At 36.2% G+C, this 21,877-nt stretch overlaps 3 protein-coding genes across 5 annotated transcripts in view; 1 reads left to right on the top strand and 2 right to left on the bottom strand.

Annotated features, from left to right (window-relative positions):
• Positions 1-25: 25 nt before the first annotated feature.
• Positions 26-3,896, top strand: LOC106941472 (uricase-like). The gene is made up of 8 exons (XM_015024520.1): positions 26-541; positions 974-1,186; positions 1,674-1,790; positions 2,450-2,528; positions 2,860-3,046; positions 3,164-3,287; positions 3,478-3,561; positions 3,632-3,896. The coding sequence occupies exons 1-8, from the start codon at positions 521-523 to the stop codon at positions 3,704-3,706; spliced, it is 900 nt and encodes a 299-aa protein (XP_014880006.1). The 5' UTR covers positions 26-520; the 3' UTR covers positions 3,707-3,896.
• Positions 3,897-4,842: 946 nt separating this feature from the next.
• LOC106941473 (sterile alpha motif domain-containing protein 13-like) lies at positions 4,843-7,891 on the bottom strand. The gene is made up of 5 exons (XM_015024521.1): positions 7,706-7,891; positions 7,222-7,335; positions 6,090-6,132; positions 5,859-5,970; positions 4,843-5,781 (listed from the first exon to the last, which is right to left on the bottom strand). The coding sequence occupies exons 2-5, from the start codon at positions 7,247-7,249 to the stop codon at positions 5,638-5,640; spliced, it is 327 nt and encodes a 108-aa protein (XP_014880007.1). The 5' UTR covers positions 7,250-7,335; positions 7,706-7,891; the 3' UTR covers positions 4,843-5,637.
• An 87-nt stretch (positions 7,892-7,978) lies between these two features.
• Positions 7,979-21,877, bottom strand: part of LOC106941471 (cAMP-dependent protein kinase catalytic subunit alpha-like) — a 19,021-nt gene continuing 5,122 nt past the window's right edge. Inside the window, exons 2-11 of one of the 3 annotated variants that reach the window (XM_015024518.1) lie at positions 19,960-19,968; positions 17,236-17,297; positions 16,872-17,000; positions 15,052-15,150; positions 14,322-14,404; positions 14,079-14,205; positions 13,861-13,956; positions 12,152-12,274; positions 10,987-11,151; positions 7,979-10,899 (exon numbers count right to left, since the gene is read on the bottom strand). In XM_015024518.1, the coding sequence (XP_014880004.1) occupies positions 10,774-10,899; positions 10,987-11,151; positions 12,152-12,274; positions 13,861-13,956; positions 14,079-14,205; positions 14,322-14,404; positions 15,052-15,150; positions 16,872-17,000; positions 17,236-17,297; positions 19,960-19,968 (1,019 nt within the window). In that variant the 3' untranslated portion in view covers positions 7,979-10,773. Of the gene's footprint in view, positions 10,900-10,986; positions 11,152-12,151; positions 12,275-13,860; positions 13,957-14,078; positions 14,206-14,321; positions 14,405-15,051; positions 15,151-16,871; positions 17,001-17,235; positions 17,298-19,959; positions 19,969-20,985; positions 21,553-21,877 lie in introns of those variants that run through there. The other 2 variants (XM_015024517.1, XM_015024519.1) reach the window with 2 other exon arrangements.

The raw sequence follows: 21,877 nt of genomic DNA, 5'->3' as shown, positions 1-21,877 counted from the left end.
AGTGTCGCTTCTTGGTCAGCAAAGCCTCTTCTCCAGCTTGTGCACTGTCTCCATGGTAACAGACAACCGCTATGGACAAACAATAGAGGTAATCTCCATTACACTGAAGTTACTGCTTCAGGTTTTACCTCTTATAATCAACACAGCATCAGAATATGGACTTTACAGCAAAACCACCACTTTGCAGTCTGGATGGAAGGATGTCAGCTAGCAGGCAGCTAGCCCATCCAGATGACTGATGCCACTGTACATCACAGAGAGGAGAGTTCAGTTAGGAAACAAGGAGATCAATACAAAATAAGGGAGCCTCTATGTGCAAGGGTGACGGGGTTTGTGTGTGATTACGCACACGTGAAATATGACGAAATCCATCCAGAACTGCCAATAGTGTGAGTAAAAAAGAAGGCAACACCCCCTCAAGAAAACGTACATATATTGGAAAGAGTTTTTTTTTTTTTTTTTTCGGGGGTTTGTGTCAGACAAGATCAGAAACGCAGCAGGTGGAAGAGAACAAAGCAACATGGCATACGCTGGAAATCAGGTAATCATTTCAGAGGAGGAAAACAGGACTCATTTTTATAAATTACATAGCATAATTATTCTGTCAGTGCCAATATAAACAATTTTAACATTGAAAATACAATCATGTTTGGGGTCAGTGACCACAAGGTTAAACCAGAACTTGCAACTTTTAGACCTATGAAGCAGTGTCAAGAAATAGTACTTCTTAACTACTATTAAATAGTTACAACCTTACAAAAACAGAAGAAACGCAAATAAATTTGTCAATGTGCAAAAATAAGGTGCAAACTTTTGGGAATATCTTCACAAACAAGCCTACAACTTAGGCACAAATTAAAGTTTTAAGATGAAAATAATCAGGTTGGACATTGAATAGCATGAGAATGAGACCGCTGGCGTTGTACATTTGCAGATTTGGATGAAAATGTCAAGTCTTCTTCCCTTCATGCAGAATGTGGAGTTTGTGCGGACAGGCTACGGCAAGAATGCGGTGAAGGTGATGGTCATCAAGAGACACGGGAGCCACCACTCCCTTATTGAGCTGAAGGCTAACGTGGAGATAACGCTCAAGTCACGCAAGGACTATCTGACCGGAGACAACTCGGACATCATTCCTACCGACACCATCAAGAACACTGTCCACGCCATGGCCAAAATCAAAGGGGTGAGTTACAGCTTCACTGCGCTTCTCAGTACATTCCAAGATATAAACGCGCCGATTTTCTAAACAGCTTCTGAATAATGTTTATGCTGTGTTAAAATTGACATTTTCTTGATTTTGGCTTGGTTTCTGTCGAGAGGCTGCTGTTTAAAGTCAACCTTCATGCAGATTTTACTGCTTGTCGAATTTTCTTGGCATTAGCAGAATATGTGTTATTTTTAAGACAGAGACAGGAATGTTAGAGAATTCATGTTTGAAATGTTGAAGGGTGTGTCACACTGAATACCTTAGTAAAGGGTATTCTGCAAATGAGCTCGTAGCCAATGGGATGCTTAACACAGCATGTCTCCCCTGCAAAGGGGAGATTATTCTTTGTAATGGCTTTTTGGTGGTTATTTGTTTTTCACCTCTACTTTGTATGCATTTTATGTCTCCTGTTGGAGATAAAACTAACTATTCAGACTCTCCCTCCCCCCCCCCTTTTGTTAAGGTAAATACTATTGAGCAATTTTCCATGGATCTCTGCCATCATTTCCTGACCTCTTTCAACCATGTGCTGAGGGCCAAGGTTTACATGGAGGAGGTGCCCTGGAGAAGACTGGAGAAGGTAAAATCCATAATCCAGTCCCTCGACCCGGACAAAATATAAGCTTTAGTTTGTTTTCTGGCTGCTATTTTACTAGCATTACATTTTAAAAAGTACAATAACTCTCAAAAATCTAGTTACCCCTGTTAAAATCCAGGTTTTTCATTATGCAAAATGCTATGCATACTGTGACAAATATTTTATGCAATTGTGTAAAAAAGATAAATTAAAAAATATGTGCGCACCTTTTCACTAATACTTTGTTGGGGGCAACTTCTGATTAATTTTCAGCATCCGGTCAGCCTGAGTTCTCCCTCATCAATTGGGTCTGATTAACTTGCAATGATGTTCAGCTGGATTTGTATCCCACAGCTAAATCAAACATCTGTAGAGATGTGTGACACTGGTAGTCTTATATCAACAAAGCATGAAAGCTGCTTCTAATAAAGTATTAGTTCAAGTGTGTGCAAGTTTAAGTACCTTTTTCATTTTGCTCTTTTGAAAAGATCTGTTTGTGGTTTGGTTGAGTAATCCAGAAAAAAAAAAAATGTCACCCAATATTTAAAAAAAAAACAAAAACAACAACCTTGTTTCCACTGTACCAATCTGTGAAGTATTCAAATAATTAAGATTAAAGCACCAATTTTTAGACACAATCACTCTTTTTTTTCTTTCTCCAGAATGGTGTCGAACATGTTCATGCTTTTATCTACAGCCCAGAGGCTTGTCGCTTCTGTGATGTTGAGCAGAACCTCAACGGTAACCATTGAAAATATGTTTGCATGTGTGTGTGTTTTTATTAAAATGTGCTTAGTGTTTTGGTGGCAAAGGTGGGAGACATCTCTTTTTATATCTTGAGTCAACTTCGTTTGTTAGCATGGATAATGACACGAAATAGATACAATGATATTATCAGGTCTAGTCTATTATTATTTTACCTCTTGAAAAATGTAGCAGTTGAAACTGTTGACAAGGATATCTGTGCATCTACAGCTATTATCCATTCTTACACATGCTTGGGACAGACTCCATTTCCATCCAAACATCTGAAACGCTTTGTGCTTTTGCACCAACTCTGTTCTGCACACAGGTACTCCAGTGGTTCACAGCGGCGTGAAGGACATGAAGGTGCTAAAAACCACTCAGTCTGGCTTTGAGGGCTTTTTCCGAGATCGTTTCACGACACTGCAAGACACCAAGGACAGGGTTTTCTGCACCACCGTTTACTCTAGGTGGCGCTACAACAAGGTCCAGAACGTTGACTTTGATGCCGCATGGTAATTATCTTAACTTTTGTGTGGGATCAACTTGGAAGTGCAGGGAAAAACACATAGCAAAGATGATTTTTCAGCTCAAAAAGAAAAATCCTAAAAGGAAACTTCTGTCATTTGTAGGAAGTGTATGAGAGACACAATTATTGAGAAATTTGCTGGCCCGTACGGTCGAGGAGAGTTTTCACCATCTGTGCAAAAGACCCTTTATGAAACACAAGTTCTGGCCCTGGACAGGATTCCTGAGGTGAGCCCTTCACTTCAACAAATCAGTTTATTCAAAGACACTCATGGCTGCGCAATCTGTTGTCACTGTCTTGCATAATTTAAGATACACATGATTAGTGTATGAAGCGGGTTTTGTTTTCAAAATATTTACATGTGTGCGACATTACCAGAAACAGTGTGTAGCATAACACAAGAAATGCTCTTCTTAGGTGGAGGAAATCGAGATTGTCATGCCCAACCAGCATTACTTCACCATAGACATGACAAAAATGGGTCTTAGCAACAAAGATGAGGTAAATACTATCATTGTTTACAGTATCAAACCTTATTTGATTGATAACATGTCTTTTTGTTTTCGATCAGGTGTTTCTTCCTCTGGATAATCCCTCTGGAAACATCACAGGGACAGTGTGTCGTAAGCAGAGAGCCAGACTTTAAAAGGGAAAGCCCAACCTGAAGACTCTACTGCTGGTTTCAGTATTAACCTGTTGATCCAACTAATAGAAAATCTGATGATGTATCCAACAATATATCCTTGAGATGTAAATAAAGTTGCTTCTGACTGAATGTGTAACACCCGACCAGCCAAAAACGTATGAAAAATAAAAAATAATTACAGCCACTCTCACTGGGAATTTCTTTTGATTTGCAACGTTTTGATTCAAGAGCTAAAGTTCTCTGAAGAAGTAATACATGAATAGGTGAAAAAACCTAATTGTTTTGCGCTTACCAGGGAGGCTGCTGACATGCTTTTACAATTTCCTTTAGTGTTTTAAGTGCACATTTCTCAGATTAATAATGTTAAGAAGTTTATTTTTTAAACACATTTTCTGGTTAAAAACAAAAATAATGTTTTATGACGTCCCTAAGGTTCTTTCACAACATCTCTCAGTTAGTAGCTCAGTTTTAGAAGTTTCATCAGTCTGCTAAATGTTAGTAAAACACAGCAACAAAAAAAAAAACAAAAAAACAAACATTAGCTGTAATTCTTAGTATGTTTCAGGGCATGCAAACAAAGTTTTGATCTTTAAATGTTTCTATAATTATTTAAATTTAACCTTATGTGTACAAAAAGACAAAACAGATTCCACATCATCTTATGTCTTAAACAAAAATGAAGTCAAATTGAAAGATATATTCCAACAGTTAGAAGAGTCAATGTAATTTTCTTGGAGTTTATTAATTTCTTATACCTGTGTAGAAACATTTTGGCACATTATTCGTTATATTTCATGGTTTCTTGAGGTTTGCTAGTATTTTTTTATTTACTCTCCTAATCCATCTGCTCTGCCCCCTCCCACGCCCCTGTAGAGGGTTAGGGTGAGACTTAACCAACAGATATTTATATGCATTATTGTTTTATTTATTTATTACTGAGGGTAAACTGCAATTTTGTTATGTTCTAGGAACATAACAAAAGACATAAATTGTTTTATATCTTTAATGTCTCCTTACATCATCTGAAATGGTCTGAAATTTGAGTGGGTGTGTAAAAGAGATAAGTAATGTTTTGCCAGCTAACTATGTGATGTGCGAAATTAAACAAAAAAAAAAAGTCAAGAAAGTCAAACTGATGTTCTTTGGTGAGAAAAAAAGCACCATTTATCATCAATTTTAGACTCAAGATATTCAAACTCCAGTGTTATGTTGCACTTAAACATGGGTCATGAACACTTCAATACAGCCGTCCAAGTGACAAAGCTGAAAGCACCACAGGTAGGTACGTAATAAGAATATATACAGAAAGATTTTCATACCAAGAGCCTCAAGTCTAAATAAAGTTGACTTGAAGAAACAAAGAGGCTTTAGATAAAAGTCCTGGAAAACAAAGTGATTAATTGTTACATGCTCTGGACAAAACATGGACTCAGATGTGCAGTTTAAAAGATAAAAACTAAATTCAGGGAAACACAATGGGATCATAATAATTTTCTGCACGTATCAAAGTGTTCAAATATAACAGAACATACATCCTTTTCAACTATATATCATCTTATTTACAAATACTTAAAAAACCCATTGCGGTTTAATTTACTTTGCACACACATTCACCACACAAACACACAAATCTAGCCTTCAGAATACTCACTCTTAATCTCTTTTCTTAAATAAAACACAAAATTACAAGCAGCAGAAATAAGAATGGCTGAAGGGGTAAACAGCTGAGTGGACGCAGTGTGCAGACCGGGGTTTTGGGATCCGCGCTTATTAAAACAAAAACAACAACAACAACAACAACAAAAAAAACAGCATTCAAATCTTGTCAAGGTGCCTCTGTTGGCAGAAGAGTCTTTGTGAAGCCGCAGCTAACCTGGAGTCTCCTGACATGATGATTGTCGCTGAGGTGGGTGGCGGGGCAGCTGGCCGTGCTACGACGCGTTGCTCTTCAGGTGCTGCGTTTGCAGCGGCTTCACGTGGTACTCGTAGATTTTCAACGCGGGGCCGAGTTTTATCGACAGTCCTGTTAGGACGTCGTTACGCGTCATCAGGAGCAAAGACTTGCCGTCAATTTCCTGTCAGTCCAAAAGAGAAATTCTATATTTGGAGGCTTTGCAAGTTGACGTGGAGTAAGACAGAAGAAAAATCTAACCTGATCTTGGAAAGCTGTAGCCTGCTCCTCAAACCCTGTTGCCTTGAAATAATTGACAACGTCAGCAACTCCCCAGTTGGAAGGGTCTGGCAGCTGACCGTTCTCCACCGGGCTGCAGGATAAAAGTTACTCTACTCAGACTAAACTGTGACAACTGTAGGAAAACATATTTGAGTTTCCAGTAAGAAATGAATCGAGTAAATAGATTCATCAGCTAATTTTGATGAGTACCTTTTGGTGTCAACTGAACCATTTGCCTTGTCCTCCATACTGGCTGTTGAATAAAATGACAAAGGCAAGCATATGCAATTATTTTAACAATCTCATTATCAATTCAGTTCAAATAAAATTATAATTTGAGGTCAGAAAATAAAATAAAAAATAAATAAATAAAAATCAATCAAGAATGTTTTCTGAAATGGGCTGTTTTTTCATCTTAGGCCTCTGATAAAAAAACAACTAAATTTTACAAATCAGACAAAAAAAAAATCCTAAAGATTAAAAAAAATAATTCAGTTGTCAGAACATTTCTAACTACATATTTTTTCTATCCTTCTTCAGAAACTTTTCATTGCAACCATGTTTGATCAATAGAAATATTCAACATTCTGACAATATATCAGATATATTGCAACACTTATTAGTATAAAGCAGCAGCAGTTAATAATTTAAGATGCTAATAAAATGCCGTAATGTATTTGCCAAATTAGTTCTGTTTTAAACTAAATAAATTTAAATTTCCTTACAATTACTGCCCCTTGTGGTATCCTTCACTTGGCTGAAAAGAGCAGCCAACTACTGGCATGTCAGATATGAAAAAAAAGAAAGAAAAAAATTCAACATGGAATACTGAGGAGCAACTACATCTAACTATTGGCTGCAGTTTTAACCTCACAGATGATTCAGTTTAAAAATATTATACTCCTCAAAGCAAAAAAAATAAAAAAATAAACAGGTAAAAGAAAAGCTTGATAGGCGATTCTCTACAATACAATAAATATAAAACGCACATACCTATAATATTTAAAAACAGTTTGCTTATTTATGTTTTATGTGATGCACATGCAGAAAAATGTTTGGAAAGGAAGATTTTATTTTGATTAAATAACATTTTACAACCAAAAATGAAATGTTGCTCCATAGGTGAAAAAATAAAAATCTAAAGTTTAACTGATTTTACAGTCAAGTCTAGATAGGAGCTTTAATGTTTTTCGCATCTCTTTTATTACATTCTGACAGACTTTGAGCACGACATTTTAGACCAGTTACCTAATTTCCACATTATGCTTCCGTATAACACCTTATAGTTTAGCAAATAAATTCAAAGTTTAAGCACACACAAACTGAATGAAACGAGTCTTACATTCTGTTACGTTGCAGTAATTTTTCATTAGATGTCTTCTGCGAGAGAACTCAGTGTGTTGGCAGTTCAAACACCATCATCGTTTGTCTTTCTGACATTCACTGGATGTCCCTGCTGAAAAAGCACACCACCACAGCAGAAAGGGTAAAGCCGTAAGTAAAGCAGCTTAATTAACTAAAACTAGCGCCGTTTATCATAAACACAAGTCGGAGTAAAAACTGTGATGTGTAAAAATTGACGACGTAAAACTCACGTTGTTAGCGGAATTAAAACCAGAAAAAATATCGACATAAAAAAAACTGGCCACACCACAATTATAATTCGGTGGAAAAAAAAAATTACAAATTCAAGAAAATAAAATATGTGGTTATTCTAGACGACGAGTAGATATTTAATCGCACCCTCTCCGTGTTTTGTAATAACGCTAACGTTAAGCTAAGAGGGATAGTTAGCCTCGTTTGCTAATACCAAATTTAACAGTTACCTTATTTTAGGAGATTCGGGCTTGACAACAGCTGCTCGTCCAAGTCAAAAATTGTTATTCAACAAACAAAAAGTTTTATAAGCTGTAGTATTTTTACCAGTTAATAAACTGCGGTGTTTATTTGATAAAATCAAATTATATTCAAGTAAACCAACAAGCTTCTTCGCTTTCGTTTCCTTCGCCCACAACGTCACGGAATCATGGGAAATGTAGTGCAATGGCAGTTTAACGGGTTTAACAACCAGCCTTCCTCACAGAAACACACAAATTGTTGATTTCAATAAAAAGAATTTATTATAATGACATATCCTCTTTGTTACATAAAATCTGCTACAGCAAAGTGTACTTCGCTTGCAAACACAAGTAAATATGATTGGGAAAAATAATGTGTCAGCTTTCTAAATGATGTGCAAAAATATCCACAAACTAAATTACAGACACATTGCAGATTATTGATTCCCATACTGGCACGTGTGACTAGCTACAAGAACTCATAGAACTGATTTCCTTCAGTCAGGAGGAGTGTGAAGTGGCTCAGGGAAAGGTGCAGTCGTTTCACGTCAAATTTCAACAAACATCACACACATGAGGGAGGGTAGAACAGATGATACAGAAGAAGAGCTGGCAATTGCCTACACATTTGTTTTTGAGAGGATTTACACACAGGCAGTTGGACAGAGACATGCTTGTGGGCCAGGTGAGATTCATCAAATTCAAAAACATTGGGAATTGTTTTTAGGCATACCATCTGTTCACCCTTCAAACGGGACAAAAATACATAATTTTGAATAAATACAAAAGAAAAAAAAAAGATACATTTCAGTAGGCATTAGAGGTGTCAATATGCATCAAATATAGATGTAGCAAATTAAAAAAAACATAAATAAACAATTTTGGTGTTTGCAATGCTTAACATTTTAGGTCTCCATACACATACTGAGAACCATGGAAAATTAAATGTTATTTTGTTAGACTTCTATGTATAAATAAAATGCATAAGTAGCAGTTGTGCCTTCATAAATTAAATCGCATAAAATGCACATGTGCTCAGACAAAATGATTAAAACAAATAATTACTTAAATCCTGTTTTTGAATTTGGTTGTTTAAGAATGCTTAAATTGAACAAAATAGCTTTTTATTCCCTCATATGTAAAGACTCAAGTATCAGTTTTGGAAAGACTTTCAACAGCGCATTTTTGATTCTTCCTCAGCCCAGTGGAGTCCAGTATCTCATCATTTGAAGTTTAGACTTCTCTGTGACTGATAGGAAGAGAGAAACGCCTCTTTAAAGGACTACAGGCTTTCCAAAATCAAAAATATATCTGCTATCTGAAAGAAAAAAAAAACATCAACGGCATACCACCTACGTAGGTACTCGGCATCTGAAATATAGATTTTTATAGATGCAATATTTTGTCATGCTGGAGAAAAGAATGTGGAGTCAGGGACTACATTTTAGCAGCACAATATGCAATGAGTCAGAAGAATCCCTCATAGAAGTTATATTTGTCTCATTGAAATAAAACAAAAAATAATCTTAAGAAGTGACATAATTGAAAAAAAGATTTTTTTTTTTTTTTACCTTATTCCCTTTGAAAATGTAACATTTCTATCCGTTAGCAATTTCAATCAGTTGCCACTAAGCTTTGCAAAGCAGAATAGGCAAATCTTGATTAATTCAGTTAGGAAACAGTGTAAAGACTACAAGTTATAACTGCAGGCCGAAGATGGACCAGTCTAGCTGTGATAAATCAATACTTCATGATAGTTCTGTGTTCTGTTATTGCTGCTACGTGATTATGCAGCACTGTTTATGGCATTTGTGTTACATAGACCAAAATATCACCTGCTTTCACGCTTCATGCTGTGACACAATTCCAAGGCTACAAAAGAAAAAAAAAAAAGTGGGGATACTACTATTAGCTTCCAGTAACACTGCTGCACAACCATACACATGCAAAATAAAGATAAAAAATAAAAATAAAGAAAAGGAAACATCACAATCTAGGCTCAGTGCTCTGCTCAGACACAGCAGTTAAACTCAAAACAGAACCCGAAGGGGACAAAGGTCACCCCATGTGAGCACCACTGCTTCGTATCCTTCAGATAATGTAACAAACTGACCTTTCAGCGATTGGAAAATGCCATGCTAGTGCATTTCTGGACAGACTTTTAAATGTACCACAGACATACGAACTGTGTGCAGAGACAAAACTCAAACATCTTCAGATTCACTTCTTGTGAAATACACTTGTATCTAGAAAATATAGAATTTCTTTCCATCAAAAGACTGAGGTAAAAAGGAAATGTCCTGTGATCGGATATGGATAAATCATGCTACAACTGTTTAGCTGACACAGCGCTTACATGTTTCTGCTTCCTGATACCGCTTGTAATTAGTAATTCCTTTCCTCAAGAACTGAAAGCGAGAGAATGCATCTGCTTTTCCATTTTTTGTTAACAATTTGGTCATGCTTAAAAAAAAAAAAAGGAAAAGGACGTCTCACCTTCCAAGGTCTAGATGGAAACACACGCTTCCAGGTCTTGAGGACACCAGAATAATAAAAATGCTGTTTAAATTAATCGAAACTCAACCAGGCCCCTTCCTTAAAAACACGCTGGGGTTTGTAACAGACAACAGATAAAAATAAAAAAATAGATAAAAAAAAAAATAAAAAAAAAACAACTCTTCAACACCATGTGCAATAACAGGTAATACTACCACTTCCCGTACCTCATCGAAAAAGGACTAATTCATTTTGCATGTTGCTTTTCACATTCAAATTTAAACAAGGAGAAAGAGAGTCGAAACTAAAAGTTAAAACAAAAACAATGAGAATGTGGTCTAGTACTTTATTGCAGCACGTGAAGGTGTCTGCATAATTTGCCTGTGTGTAGATCGGTGCCAGCAGCACCAGGGGGCATGGCAAAAAAACGACCTCATTTCAGCCGTGTGGAATGAAGGAACGAGGCGATTGTTAGGAGCACAGGATGGCCTCGGTTCCACCTTATACCTCTCATCAGAGTGCAAATATCCCAAAGCCGTGGAAACCTGACGGGGTCCTGGCTAAAAGTCAGCAAACTCTTTTGCACACTTTTCTGTTTGTGAGACGCGAATGTCCTCCTCTTCGTAGTCGTCGAAGTTGCTCGTGTCTCCAGGTCCTCTGCACTTCGGCAAGAAGGGAGCTTCAACCTGAAAAAGTACGAACGCTTAATATGTAGACAAAATCTCTCGGCATGGATTCAAAAAAGCAGACAAGCTCTTGCAGAAAATAAATACCTTCCGCTCATAGATGGCTATCCAATCTGTTGTGGAGAACCACTTATGGTTTTTTATGTCATTTACGCCGTTCTTCAGGTTGCCAAATCTCTTCGTAAGATCTACCTGGAGCAGGTTCCTCAGCAGGTCCTTCAGGTCGGAGCTAAAGTGAGAGGGAAATCGTACCTACAAGGAAGGAAGCAGCGCATTCTGAACAACAGTGATAAATTATAGAAAATGAGATGCGTCCCCCTCCTACCAACGGCCAGAAAGGCTAGAATCCAACAAAATACCAAACATTCAATAAATATTTGCTCCTTATTCAAGATCGGTTTTTTTGTAGTTACTCTGACATGTTTCAGATCAGCAAACAGACTTTACAATTGCCAAAGTTAACCAGAATAAAAACAGCAAAAAAAAAAAAAAAAAACAGTTTTCAAATGATCATGACTGAATGATTTAACTTATTAGGAAAAAAAGCGATCTGAATTATCCAAACCTATGACTGGTTGTTGCCAACCAGTGGCAGCAACAACTGCTTTAACAGTCTTCAACAGTGCTGTGCTGAAATTGTGGTCATGCCATATATCAGTTGAATTTAAGTGTGAACTTTGACTAGGCCACTTCTTGGTTTGCATAGCTTTTTACTCTTAATAAAAGAAATCAGCAACAGATTTTTCTATTTATCCAGACTTCTTTGTCTTGTATTAAAACATCATTGATCACCTGAAACATTTAATTGTGAGAACATAACCAAAAACTTCAGAAATCTGTAAAGGGACTGAAACTTATTTCACAGCAGGGTTTATTCATATTATTAAAAGTATTGTTAAAACGTTATTGTCTACCATTGTCACTATGATGCATCATACATGATGTCTGATTGGTTGACCTGCACAGTAGTTCAACCTCAGGCCAATCACCTTGTCTACAGTAATGTTAGCCCCGCCCCCTGGCTTAGATGAGTAAGACAGATCAAACATATTCATGCTTTCTAGGACTATAAAGTAACACAGAACTGAATAATATATGCTTTCAGCTTATAAAAAAAAATCACATTTTAATTAACTTTTACACTTATCATTTTAAAGATATAACTCGTATATCATGTGAATTAAAGCACCCAATAGAAAACCCATATAAGAGAAAGTGCTTTAAATAGTCAAACTTGAAAATCTCCTCTTACCTTGCCAGACACAATCTTTTCATAGATCTGTATTGGCTGGTCAGCAAAAAACGGAGGGTAGCCAGCAGCCATCTCATAGATAAGAACTCCCAGTGCCCACCAGTCAACAGCTTTGTTGTAGCCCTGAAGAAAAAAAAAAGAAATATAAAAAGAATCACAATTTTTACTTTTTAGGTTAAATTTGGGAAACTTCAATACTAGGTCTACAAAAAAAAATTGATTTTTTTTTAAATTGCATTCAAAGAATCCATCAGTATTTTATTGGATTCTAAAGGTTGAGATGAGATCTCAGCTTATTCATGTCCTTTCAGTTTGTGGGCCACAAAGTATTATAACCTGAATGTGGATGCATTGTTTGCAGTTGCTGTGCAGCCACTAAAACACCTAGAGTCACTTGGTACAACCCTGGTGATAATGCACCATGTCAGCACAGCAGTCAGCTTCAATTCCTGCTTGCATCAAAGGCTTCTGACTTCCAGTCTTGTGTCTGAGTCAAGAGAAATAAATTCTCACCCAGATAAGTCACTCAAGCCTTCAAAGTCAATTTGCGGTTTGAGAAAAAAAAAAAAAAAAAAAAAGATTCATCTGACCTCACAAATCATTGTCACCTTGCTTTTTAATCCCTCTTAACACAAACAGAAAGATATCAGTCATAAATTTGAAGTTATGTCAAAGCAAACTTTACAATAATCCAACTAAACTATATTATTAGACATCACTCTTTCAAATCCCAATATTTACCCACATCATGCAGCATTTTGCTCTCTTTACATATTAGTCCTTGGTGAATAGTAACTCACGTAAGGTGATGAGTAAATCTCCTCATGATTTGGTGAACAAGATATAGCCAAATGCGTATTGAACAATACCTTTCACCAAAATACACGGCAGCACTAATGCAACTTATGATAATCAAGAGTTTGTTTACGTTCCTTTTTTTATACCCAGAAGTGAAAGAAACAAAACCTGCCAGGCTAGAAAACTTTAATGCTACTTTCAGAACCTCCCTATACAGATCTGTAGCCTCTTACTGTACAATATGTAACCTTTTTGTGTATCTTTCTATCATATTTGTAAATCTCAGTCATCAATTAGAATTGATTCTTGCCAAAGTAGTTTGTTTAGTGTGGATGAAACACTGGGTTAACCACGACTTTAGTTGACTTCATTAATGAATAGTGGATTGAAAAGATCAACATGTAGAAACAGAATTGTTCCATTTGACACTTTCTTGCTCTTTTTTAATCCTTCACTCATTTTTGTGTAGCGTGCTACGAAAGATAAAGCATCTACTAGCCGGACTTCTGCAAAATTGAGGTCAGACGTATAGATTTAAAAAGGAAACAGTCTGCAGTTTTAGAAAAGTGTGTAAAACATTCTTCAGTTTTTACTTCCAGCAACTACATACAATACAGTTTGAACAAAAGTGAATATAGGTATAGGTGGGTAGCAACACAAGATAGAAAGTAGTAAAAATGTGATGCTTTTTCACCAATGAGTGCTCAAAACAATCTAATCTTAAACAGCTTGCTGTAATGCTACATGTGTTGGAAATTGTCAATTTTTCAAATCATCTACTTGCCTTTGTACTTACATAGTTTAGTGTTACCTGATATGGCTCTTACTACCATAAGTTTGAGATCGATTGGATTAATCTAACAAACTAATTTGAAGATCTATTGCTTTGAAACCCTTGCTGAGGGGTTCACCTTGCTGAGGATGATCTCTGGAGCCAGGTACTCAGGAGTTCCACACAATGTCCAAGTTCTGCCTTTTACCCGTTTGGCAAAGCCAAAGTCTGTGACCTGGGCAAAAGAAGACAGCCATGTGAAGATATGTCAATCGGTTTTCAGTTTTTTTGTTGTTTTTTTTTTCCTGCTCTCGTTACTTTATTTTTCCAACAATAAAGCTGAGATGGACTGGTTACCTGGATGTATCCATGTTGATCTATGAGCAGGTTTTCAGGCTTTAGGTCTCTGTAGATGAGGTCTAAGGAGTGAAGGTACTCAAAAGTGAGCACAATCTGAGCTGCATAAAATCTTGCATGATGTTCACTGAAAGAGGGAAACAAAGAATTAGACAAAGAGTAAGGTGTATCTCTTCTGAGAGAAGTGGGTAAACGGATTGATGAATAAATCAAAAAACAACCCCCCAAAAATGTGCATTATACCTGAACCTTCCTGTGCGTCTGAGGTGTGAGAACATTTCTCCACCGGGCACATATTCCATCACCATGTAGAGGTTTGAGTTGTCCTGAGATATATATTCAAATAAAGTTACTTCCCATATAATAACATTTACTTTATCCTTATATAAACAATGATGTAGTTTTCAACATGATTTTTACAGCTAAAAATTAATATGCCCCAGACTTTCTTCCTAGTAATGACTGTAAACATACACCAAAAACATTTTAGCGGCTGCATTTTCTGCTATCAACAAGTACGGCAGCAACTCGCAGTCGTGTTAAGTAAGGAAATAACAGAAGCACAATCTTTCCAATCCGGTAAAACAGGACAGGTTGGATTTGTGGGACCGTTGAGAGCAACTGATCACCAGCATGAACCTCTGAGCTGTAAATGTTAAGTAGAAGAAGTAATGTTTCTTTTTTGTTTCACAAAACCACCTGGGTAATGTCATTCTAAAGCCGCATGAGAAACTGAATCACTTTACAACTTTTTGCCTTTGCTAATAAATTGTGACCTCAGACGGCACGTTTCACCGAAATCACTGTATTTCTTTGAAATTATGTAAAAGAGTTTATCACCTTGTAAGAGCTGATTATCAGGTAAAGGGTTTACATTTTAAATAGTTGACAATGACATTCAGAGAAATAAACTGAGAGAAAGTTTTCAAAATGAGACAGAAAACCCTGCAGAAGGGTTTGGATCCATCAGTACCTTGAAAGCGTATTCCAATCTGACGAGGAAAGGGAAGGAGACGGCCTGTAGTATTCTTTTCTCATTTAGTGTGTGTTCTATCTGCTTCAACTTCACCACCTGAAAACATAAGGAAACAAATTAGATCAGAATGTTTTCCTTATTTTCTTAGTTGTTCACTGGTCTGCCAGATATTGTTCAAAGTTGTACGTCAGCACACCGACGGTGGGACAGCAGCAAAGTTACCACCAAACGATGCTAATAATACTTAACAAACGTGTAAGCTAGAGAGCTCAGAAATGGTGGAAAACTTTCATGATAAATTTGTATGCAAAATAACAGCACACTATATGATGAACAGATGTCTAGACAAGTTTTTAATAGCATCAAACACCATTTTCTCACATAAAAAGTTAAAAAAGTCTAATCAAAGCTTTAACACACCACATTTTCGTCATCTGAAAATCTAAAGGAGAATGACACAATCTACAAAACTAAGTATTAAGACATAGATGTCTACCTAAATTGAGCAATGTGAAAATGCATCTGCAAGACACAAGAGGCCCATGGTCACTCTGGAGAAGCTGCAGAGCACCAGTGCTCAGGCGTGAGAATGTGCAGACAGGACAACTAGTGCTAATGGATTTCACAAATACAGGAGAGCAGAAAAATGCAGGTGCCACTGCAGACATGAGGAAGAAGCTGCTCGAGTCAGATGAGACCAAAGTTTCCATTTTTGATTGACATGCAAAGCACTTTTGTGTGGCAAAAAAAAAACCCATAACTGCAAACCATACTGAACACACCACCCCCCATGTGAAACATGCTGGTGGTAGCATCATGCTGTGCAAAAAATCCTCTTAAGTTAACTGGACAGTGGATGGAGAGAAATACTGATTGTGAAGCGAGGCAAAGACCCTGAACATGTAGCCAGAACGACAATGGAATAATTACAATCAAAACATATGAATGTGTTAGAATGGTTCAGTCAAAAGCCAGAAATACATCCAACAGAGAATATGTGGCAATACTTGACGACACCTGTTCCCAGCTGCTTTTTAGCCGGTCTAAATATGAGCTAATATGTAAATTGGAAAACAAAATGTAGCCTAGAGACCTCACCAAAAGACTTGCAGATGAAATTGCACTTAAAGGTGATTTTTTCTTTTACACTCTTAGGGGCTAAAAGAAGCTAAAAGAAGGTCGTACAGCTAGCAAGTCGGCGTATGTATAGAGGGGGATGCAGAATTTGTCGTAGCACAACAACAAGGGCTTGCAAGACAAAAGGTTCAGAATCACTCGTGCAAGCTAGGAGCTAAATATACTATTAAACTGTGACACATCAGGCAAAAAGTATCTAAAATGTGTTTAAACTGTATCTTATTAGACATGCCAGTTTGTCTAATAAAATGCAGTTTAAACACTTCTTATATTAGGCAGGACTAGTTAATGAGGAAAAAGAGGCCGAGGCCATACTGTGTAAAAGAAACATTTTTAAGCTGTTTTGTTGAAGTGAAATTTAAAGTGAGACAGGTTAACCTCTTAAATCAACAGCCAAATTCAGGGGAACAGAGCAGCGCTAGAAGAGCAACACCGCCTGTCTGTACCACTTCCACATCAGTATTTAAAGATCGAAACTCTCATACGAAGGGGTTTTCAGTGATAATGTACTAGCAGCACATTAAAGGAAGCACTCCATTTCCTTTCATCAGATACACAAGCGCCTGCATTCACATGAAGAATTTCTGCTGAATTTTTTTTCTTTTCTTTATACAAGCAAGCCTTTACGGCAGCAGTAGTTAGGGTGTTGTGATGGACATATTTTAACAATGTGCACTTACTTTTTGCTTGTCCAAGATCTTCATGGCGTAGAACTGGTTTGTTCCTTTATGCCTCACAAGCATCACACGTCCAAATGAGCCAGTGCCCAGAGTCTTGAACCTTTCAAACTCATCCAGGGTTGTTGTACACTGTTAAAATACGTTGCAATAAAAACAAGGAAGTAAGTTGATATAGCTCAAGCTGCATGGAAACATTTTCAGTGAAAGTGGCTGCTCTTTGCAGAAAGTTGCAGAAATACCCAATGAGTTAGCATTGCAGATATTTTTAACTAAAGGAGGATACTAGCATATCAAAAACTGCATGTGCATTTTTTCAAGATCATAAACAAACAAATTAAATTTAAATAATAAAAAAGGACTTTACCTGTGCGGGACACTCCCATTTTCTTAAAAAATCTTCTTTGGCTTTTGCTAAGAACTCTTTCACTAAAAATAAACAAGAAAAACTGTTTTAAATTGAAGCAATTCAAATTTCATGACATACCAATATAAAATCTAATTTTACATTCAGGGAATTAAAAAAAAAAAAAAAAAGGCAGGTTACACCTTCAGGGGAACAAAAGCATTCTGAGGTCAGGCAAAAGTCACTTAGTGGGGAGTGAGGACTGTGTTTAAAACAACAGCAACAAAACAAAACGAAAAAAGTATTCCAAGTCAAAACCACACGCCTTAGCAGGAAAGTTTAAGTCACAAAGTGATGCAAAGAGCTCCGTGAACTTTACAGGTCTGGCCAAATTCGAGACAAGCTGTTCTGCATCTCTTTCAAGAATGGTTGCGGTAAAGGAAAGAGACAATAACACGGTCGGCAGACAATAAGACAGGAGGTACAACATACATGTAACTGAGAACAGAGAGCAGGCATGTTGAGGACAGTGCACTGTCAAAGTCACGGCTGACATGAGGTGTCCAAAGTCAAAGAGTCATTGAAAGCTGTGAAATATCTCTTTGGTGTTATGGCTTGGTTTTTACTTAGCCATTACATTCTTCCCATTGATCATGTAAAGAAAAGGCTAAGCAGATCCTAAATGTGCAAAAATTAATTTGTTTTTAAGTTAAAAGTATCATAGAGGTGACATTTTTTTTTATTATTATTATATTTGGAATGTGTTATATATGACGGCTTCCGTTTTTATGTTTTGTCACACTTGAATATTTCAGATCATCCAACAACTTTTAATATCAAACAAAAGTAACCTGAGTAAAAACCAAAAACAGTTTGAAAATTATGTTTTTATTGATATAAAATTAAACTGGATAGGATAATATTAAAAAGCACTATCTGTCTCTGAATGTTAAATCACAAACTTACAGTGATTACCCATATTATTTTGCTCGGTCTCACTAGTCACACTTGACTGATGACTGCTTGACATGTAAAATCAAGAAATTACTTAGAACCTGGCAGACCAGATGAAGTAGGCTACAAGTCCTCGAAAAGCAACACACAGTGCCAGATGAGAACAGATGAACAGACATCTTTCACCTCTAAGCTTTTGGACAGCAGCAAATCAAGGCAAGCGTCATTTCCAACACAAGGAGAATATATGGAAAACCTGATGAACCTTCTTAGGAGAGCCGCCTGCCCTACCAAAATTACTCCAAAACCAGATGAAAGGCTCATCCAGGAGGTTACAGGAGAAACCAGAAGAACATTTAGCGCATTAAGTCCTTGTTGAATCGTGAACACTTACGATCAGTGTTCATGATTTAACAATAAATGGAGTATGTCCAGAGAATAATGTCTAACTATAATCTCAGCTGTACTTGAACTATGCAGCAGGACTAGTCCACCTGAGGACCACCCTTGACTCGTTCAAATAGAGTTGTCCAGTCAAAGTCTGGGATTAAACCCAACGGAGTCGCTGTGACCTGGCAGTAAATAGACTGTTCATGTGCAAAAACACTCCAGTGCAGCTGAACTAAAGCTATTTTGCAAAGAAGATAAGGTCAAAATTCACCCCCAGCGATTCAAAAGAATCATCTCCACTTATCACAAATGCCAGACGGCAGTGTTTGCACACAAATTTGGTCCAACTTACCAAAATTCAAATTGGGTCAGGTCAGTTTAGTTTCGCTTTTACTCCTCAATAAATAAAATCCTCATTTGAAAACTGAGTAATTTCTCAGGATATATTAGTCTGACATTAATATTTTGTTGATGATCTGAAATATATCTGTGCAACAACAAAGGAAAAATCTGCAAAGGGGCAGAAAATAATGTACTGCACTGAATTATAAGGGGAGAGTTTTATCAATTTGTGTGCAAATAGTTTAAACATTTTCACACAGTTTTTTTTTTTTAATAAAGATAGGAATTCTATTTGCATGTGGTTATGTGTACTAAAATGTTAAAAACATATGGCTTCTGAGTCAGTTTTGCCTAAACTGTTTCTATGGCTTAAAGAACCCAATGAGATGGGACAGAAAGTGCCGGTGCTACTGGAGCTTTATCTGCCCCTCCCCAACCTGTTGCTGTACACTACCAGTCAGCCTATAGGAGCTCTACTGCACTTTTCTATAAATTGCATACAAGAAGAATGTGTCTTTTTGGTCACAAAAAACGATTAACCATCTAAGAATGTTTTGTCCGTTTAAAGGCAACTCTTTTGATAAGGCAGCAGCTCTGAATCCAACAAAAAGAAAATGAAGGAATTATAAGATTACCCTCACTTGTGCGTCAGTTTCTGTGACCCCAACACTTTTTTTTAACCTAATTTTTACAATTGTTTTTAGACCATATGAAACATCAAAATTTACTAAGCACCATAAGCAAAATTAAGATGATCTCAATTACATGTTCAACTGTGTAATCAAATAATGTCATCCCATGAATAATCAATTAAAATAGCTTAAAATGTTTAGCATTTGTTTAAGCTCACCTACTGAAATGAAATTCACTGACAGATTAAGAACTTTTATGTAATAAGAGTTTTTCAAAAAAACTTGACAATTTGTAAATTTTAATATTGGATTCGATGTTTGCTCATCAATTTCATTTGCATTAAAAAATAACTAGTTTTTGCATTTGTTTTTGCAAGATAAATATCCTCTCTGTGACTTGGGATGCCTCATGGAACAATGAGCGTACCAAAAGTCTCTACAGTTCGCCAGGGATTGCAGGAACATTCACCCATATGGATGGAAATGACGGAGAAGAAAAGAGAGGAAGAACAGTTTATGAAGAGCTGAAAACAACAACATTACAGAACCACATGTAGAAAAAAACGAACACTGGAGACAATGTAAGGCATCCGTGTCACTGTGCAGGTATGTAACCAAATTAAGTGCTTTACTTCTGTTTGTTGACTAATAGAAATTCCAGTTTACAAGAAAAAGATAAAGAATTAAGGATATTATTCCTGCTGTGCAGGAATAATTAGGTTGTCCAAATCCTTTTATTTTTTAAGCAGGGCTGCACGGTATTAGGAAATCAAATAATATAGTTAAACTGCAATAAAATTTTTTAGTTTTCCTCACTCTTCTTGTTATTGTGTAGCTCTTCTTAAGCTACATTTAAATTAATTTATTTTAGACTTTTACTCAGTAGTATGTATATATTTTTTGTCTGTTCTGACAATATAGGTCAGTTTTATTTTTCACAAAGACAAAAAAAAAGACAACACCGATCGTGAAAGCCAATGAAAACAGCACATTTCAAACTAAACAGTGCACAAAAAAGACAAGACACAGATATTAAGATGTCAGATTATATCACATGACTAAAGCGCCAGAAACAGCCTGCAATACAAAGCGTTATGCTTAAAATAACTGTGTTAATGGTCTGGTAGGTAAAAAGTGACGATGTGAATCTGGGAAAAAAAAAAAAAAATGACAGAAAAGGGAAACTATTTGGGGAACACACTGAAAAAACGCCCTATAAAAGTTGAACTTAAGGCTTAAATTTAGTTTTGAAATCTGATAACAAAAACATACAAAAAAAAAAAAAAAACTCTTAAGCACAATACATAAACTGTTATGTTTAAGAGCCCAAGCCATTGGCTTGATGGAAAAGATGTTACAAGGGGAAATATCTGAGTTTCTATCAGTTTTCTGAAGAAACAACCCACCCTGCTCAGAGCTGAAGATTAGAGAAAAAGAAATCCACTGCACTTACTCATCTTATCCCACATGACGGTGAACTCAGAGATCAGAGGCACCTCACTCTCCTGTCCCTTGTTTTCTTGTCCACTCTTAAGATATTTGTTGATTAAGCGAGTGGCAAAGGAGTGATCCTTTCCCTGTGCCATTTTAAGGCAAATATCTCAAAGTGTGAGTATGAAAAGCTCTCAGGCAAAGAAACCGTTTGCAGGCTTAACACCAGTGATACTAACTTCCTGTATGCAGTCAAGTGCTCTGCAATGGCTGGTTAACCACATAAAGTTGAGCTTCCTGTTCACGTCCTCTGCTACAGTGGCCAAATACATGTCCAGCGTCGTCATGGTGCTGTTTGAAAGCACTTTGCAACACGTTACAGGCAAATTGTTATGTTGGGGTGTTTTTTTTGACAGGGAAAATTTAAACAGAGCCTGGAAGGCCTGACTTCAAATGTCATATCAAAAACATAGTGCAACCGTGGCAAGTCAAGACTGCTGATAAGAAACCTTTTACACCCACAAAGTAGCAGAAAGAGGCATAGCGTTCAGGATAGTGTGCTCTCTGGTGGATATGTTTCATACTGCAGATCTTCAGTTTACCCTCAGTAATAATAATAATAATAATAATAATAATAATAATAATAATAATAATAATAATAATTAAAAAAATCAAGAATAGTCAAAACAATTATATATATATATATATATATATATATATATATATATATATATATATATATATATATTTTTTTTTTTTTTTTTTTTTTTTTTTTTTTTTTTTTTCCTTCAAAAAAAAAAATTTAATGTTTAAAAAAAAAAAAAAAAACATATATATATATATATATATATATATATATATATATATATATATATATATATATATATATATATATATATATATATATATATATA

Source organism: Poecilia latipinna, unplaced genomic scaffold, assembly GCF_001443285.1.
Source record: "Poecilia latipinna isolate Pla-1442-1.1 unplaced genomic scaffold, P_latipinna-1.0 Scaffold3688, whole genome shotgun sequence".
Classification (NCBI taxonomy): domain Eukaryota; kingdom Metazoa; phylum Chordata; class Actinopteri; order Cyprinodontiformes; family Poeciliidae; genus Poecilia; species Poecilia latipinna.
Note: the sequence above shows the minus strand (reverse complement) of the source record. Positions and strands in the feature narration are given on the sequence as shown.

Coding starts and splice junctions, on each gene's coding strand:
- LOC106941472 (XM_015024520.1), top strand. CDS start 521: ATGGCATACGCTGGAAATCAG. Junction 1,791..2,449: donor CCTGGAGAAGACTGGAGAAG/GTAAAATCCATA, acceptor TTCTTTCTCCAG/AATGGTGTCGAACATGTTCA. Junction 2,529..2,859: donor TGTTGAGCAGAACCTCAACG/GTAACCATTGAA, acceptor TTCTGCACACAG/GTACTCCAGTGGTTCACAGC.
- LOC106941473 (XM_015024521.1), bottom strand. CDS start 7,249: ATGAAAAATTACTGCAACGTAACAGAAT. Junction 5,971..6,089: donor GGTTCAGTTGACACCAAAAG/GTACTCATCAAA, acceptor TTTATCCTGCAG/CCCGGTGGAGAACGGTCAGC. Junction 5,782..5,858: donor CTACAGCTTTCCAAGATCAG/GTTAGATTTTTC, acceptor TTGGACTGACAG/GAAATTGACGGCAAGTCTTT.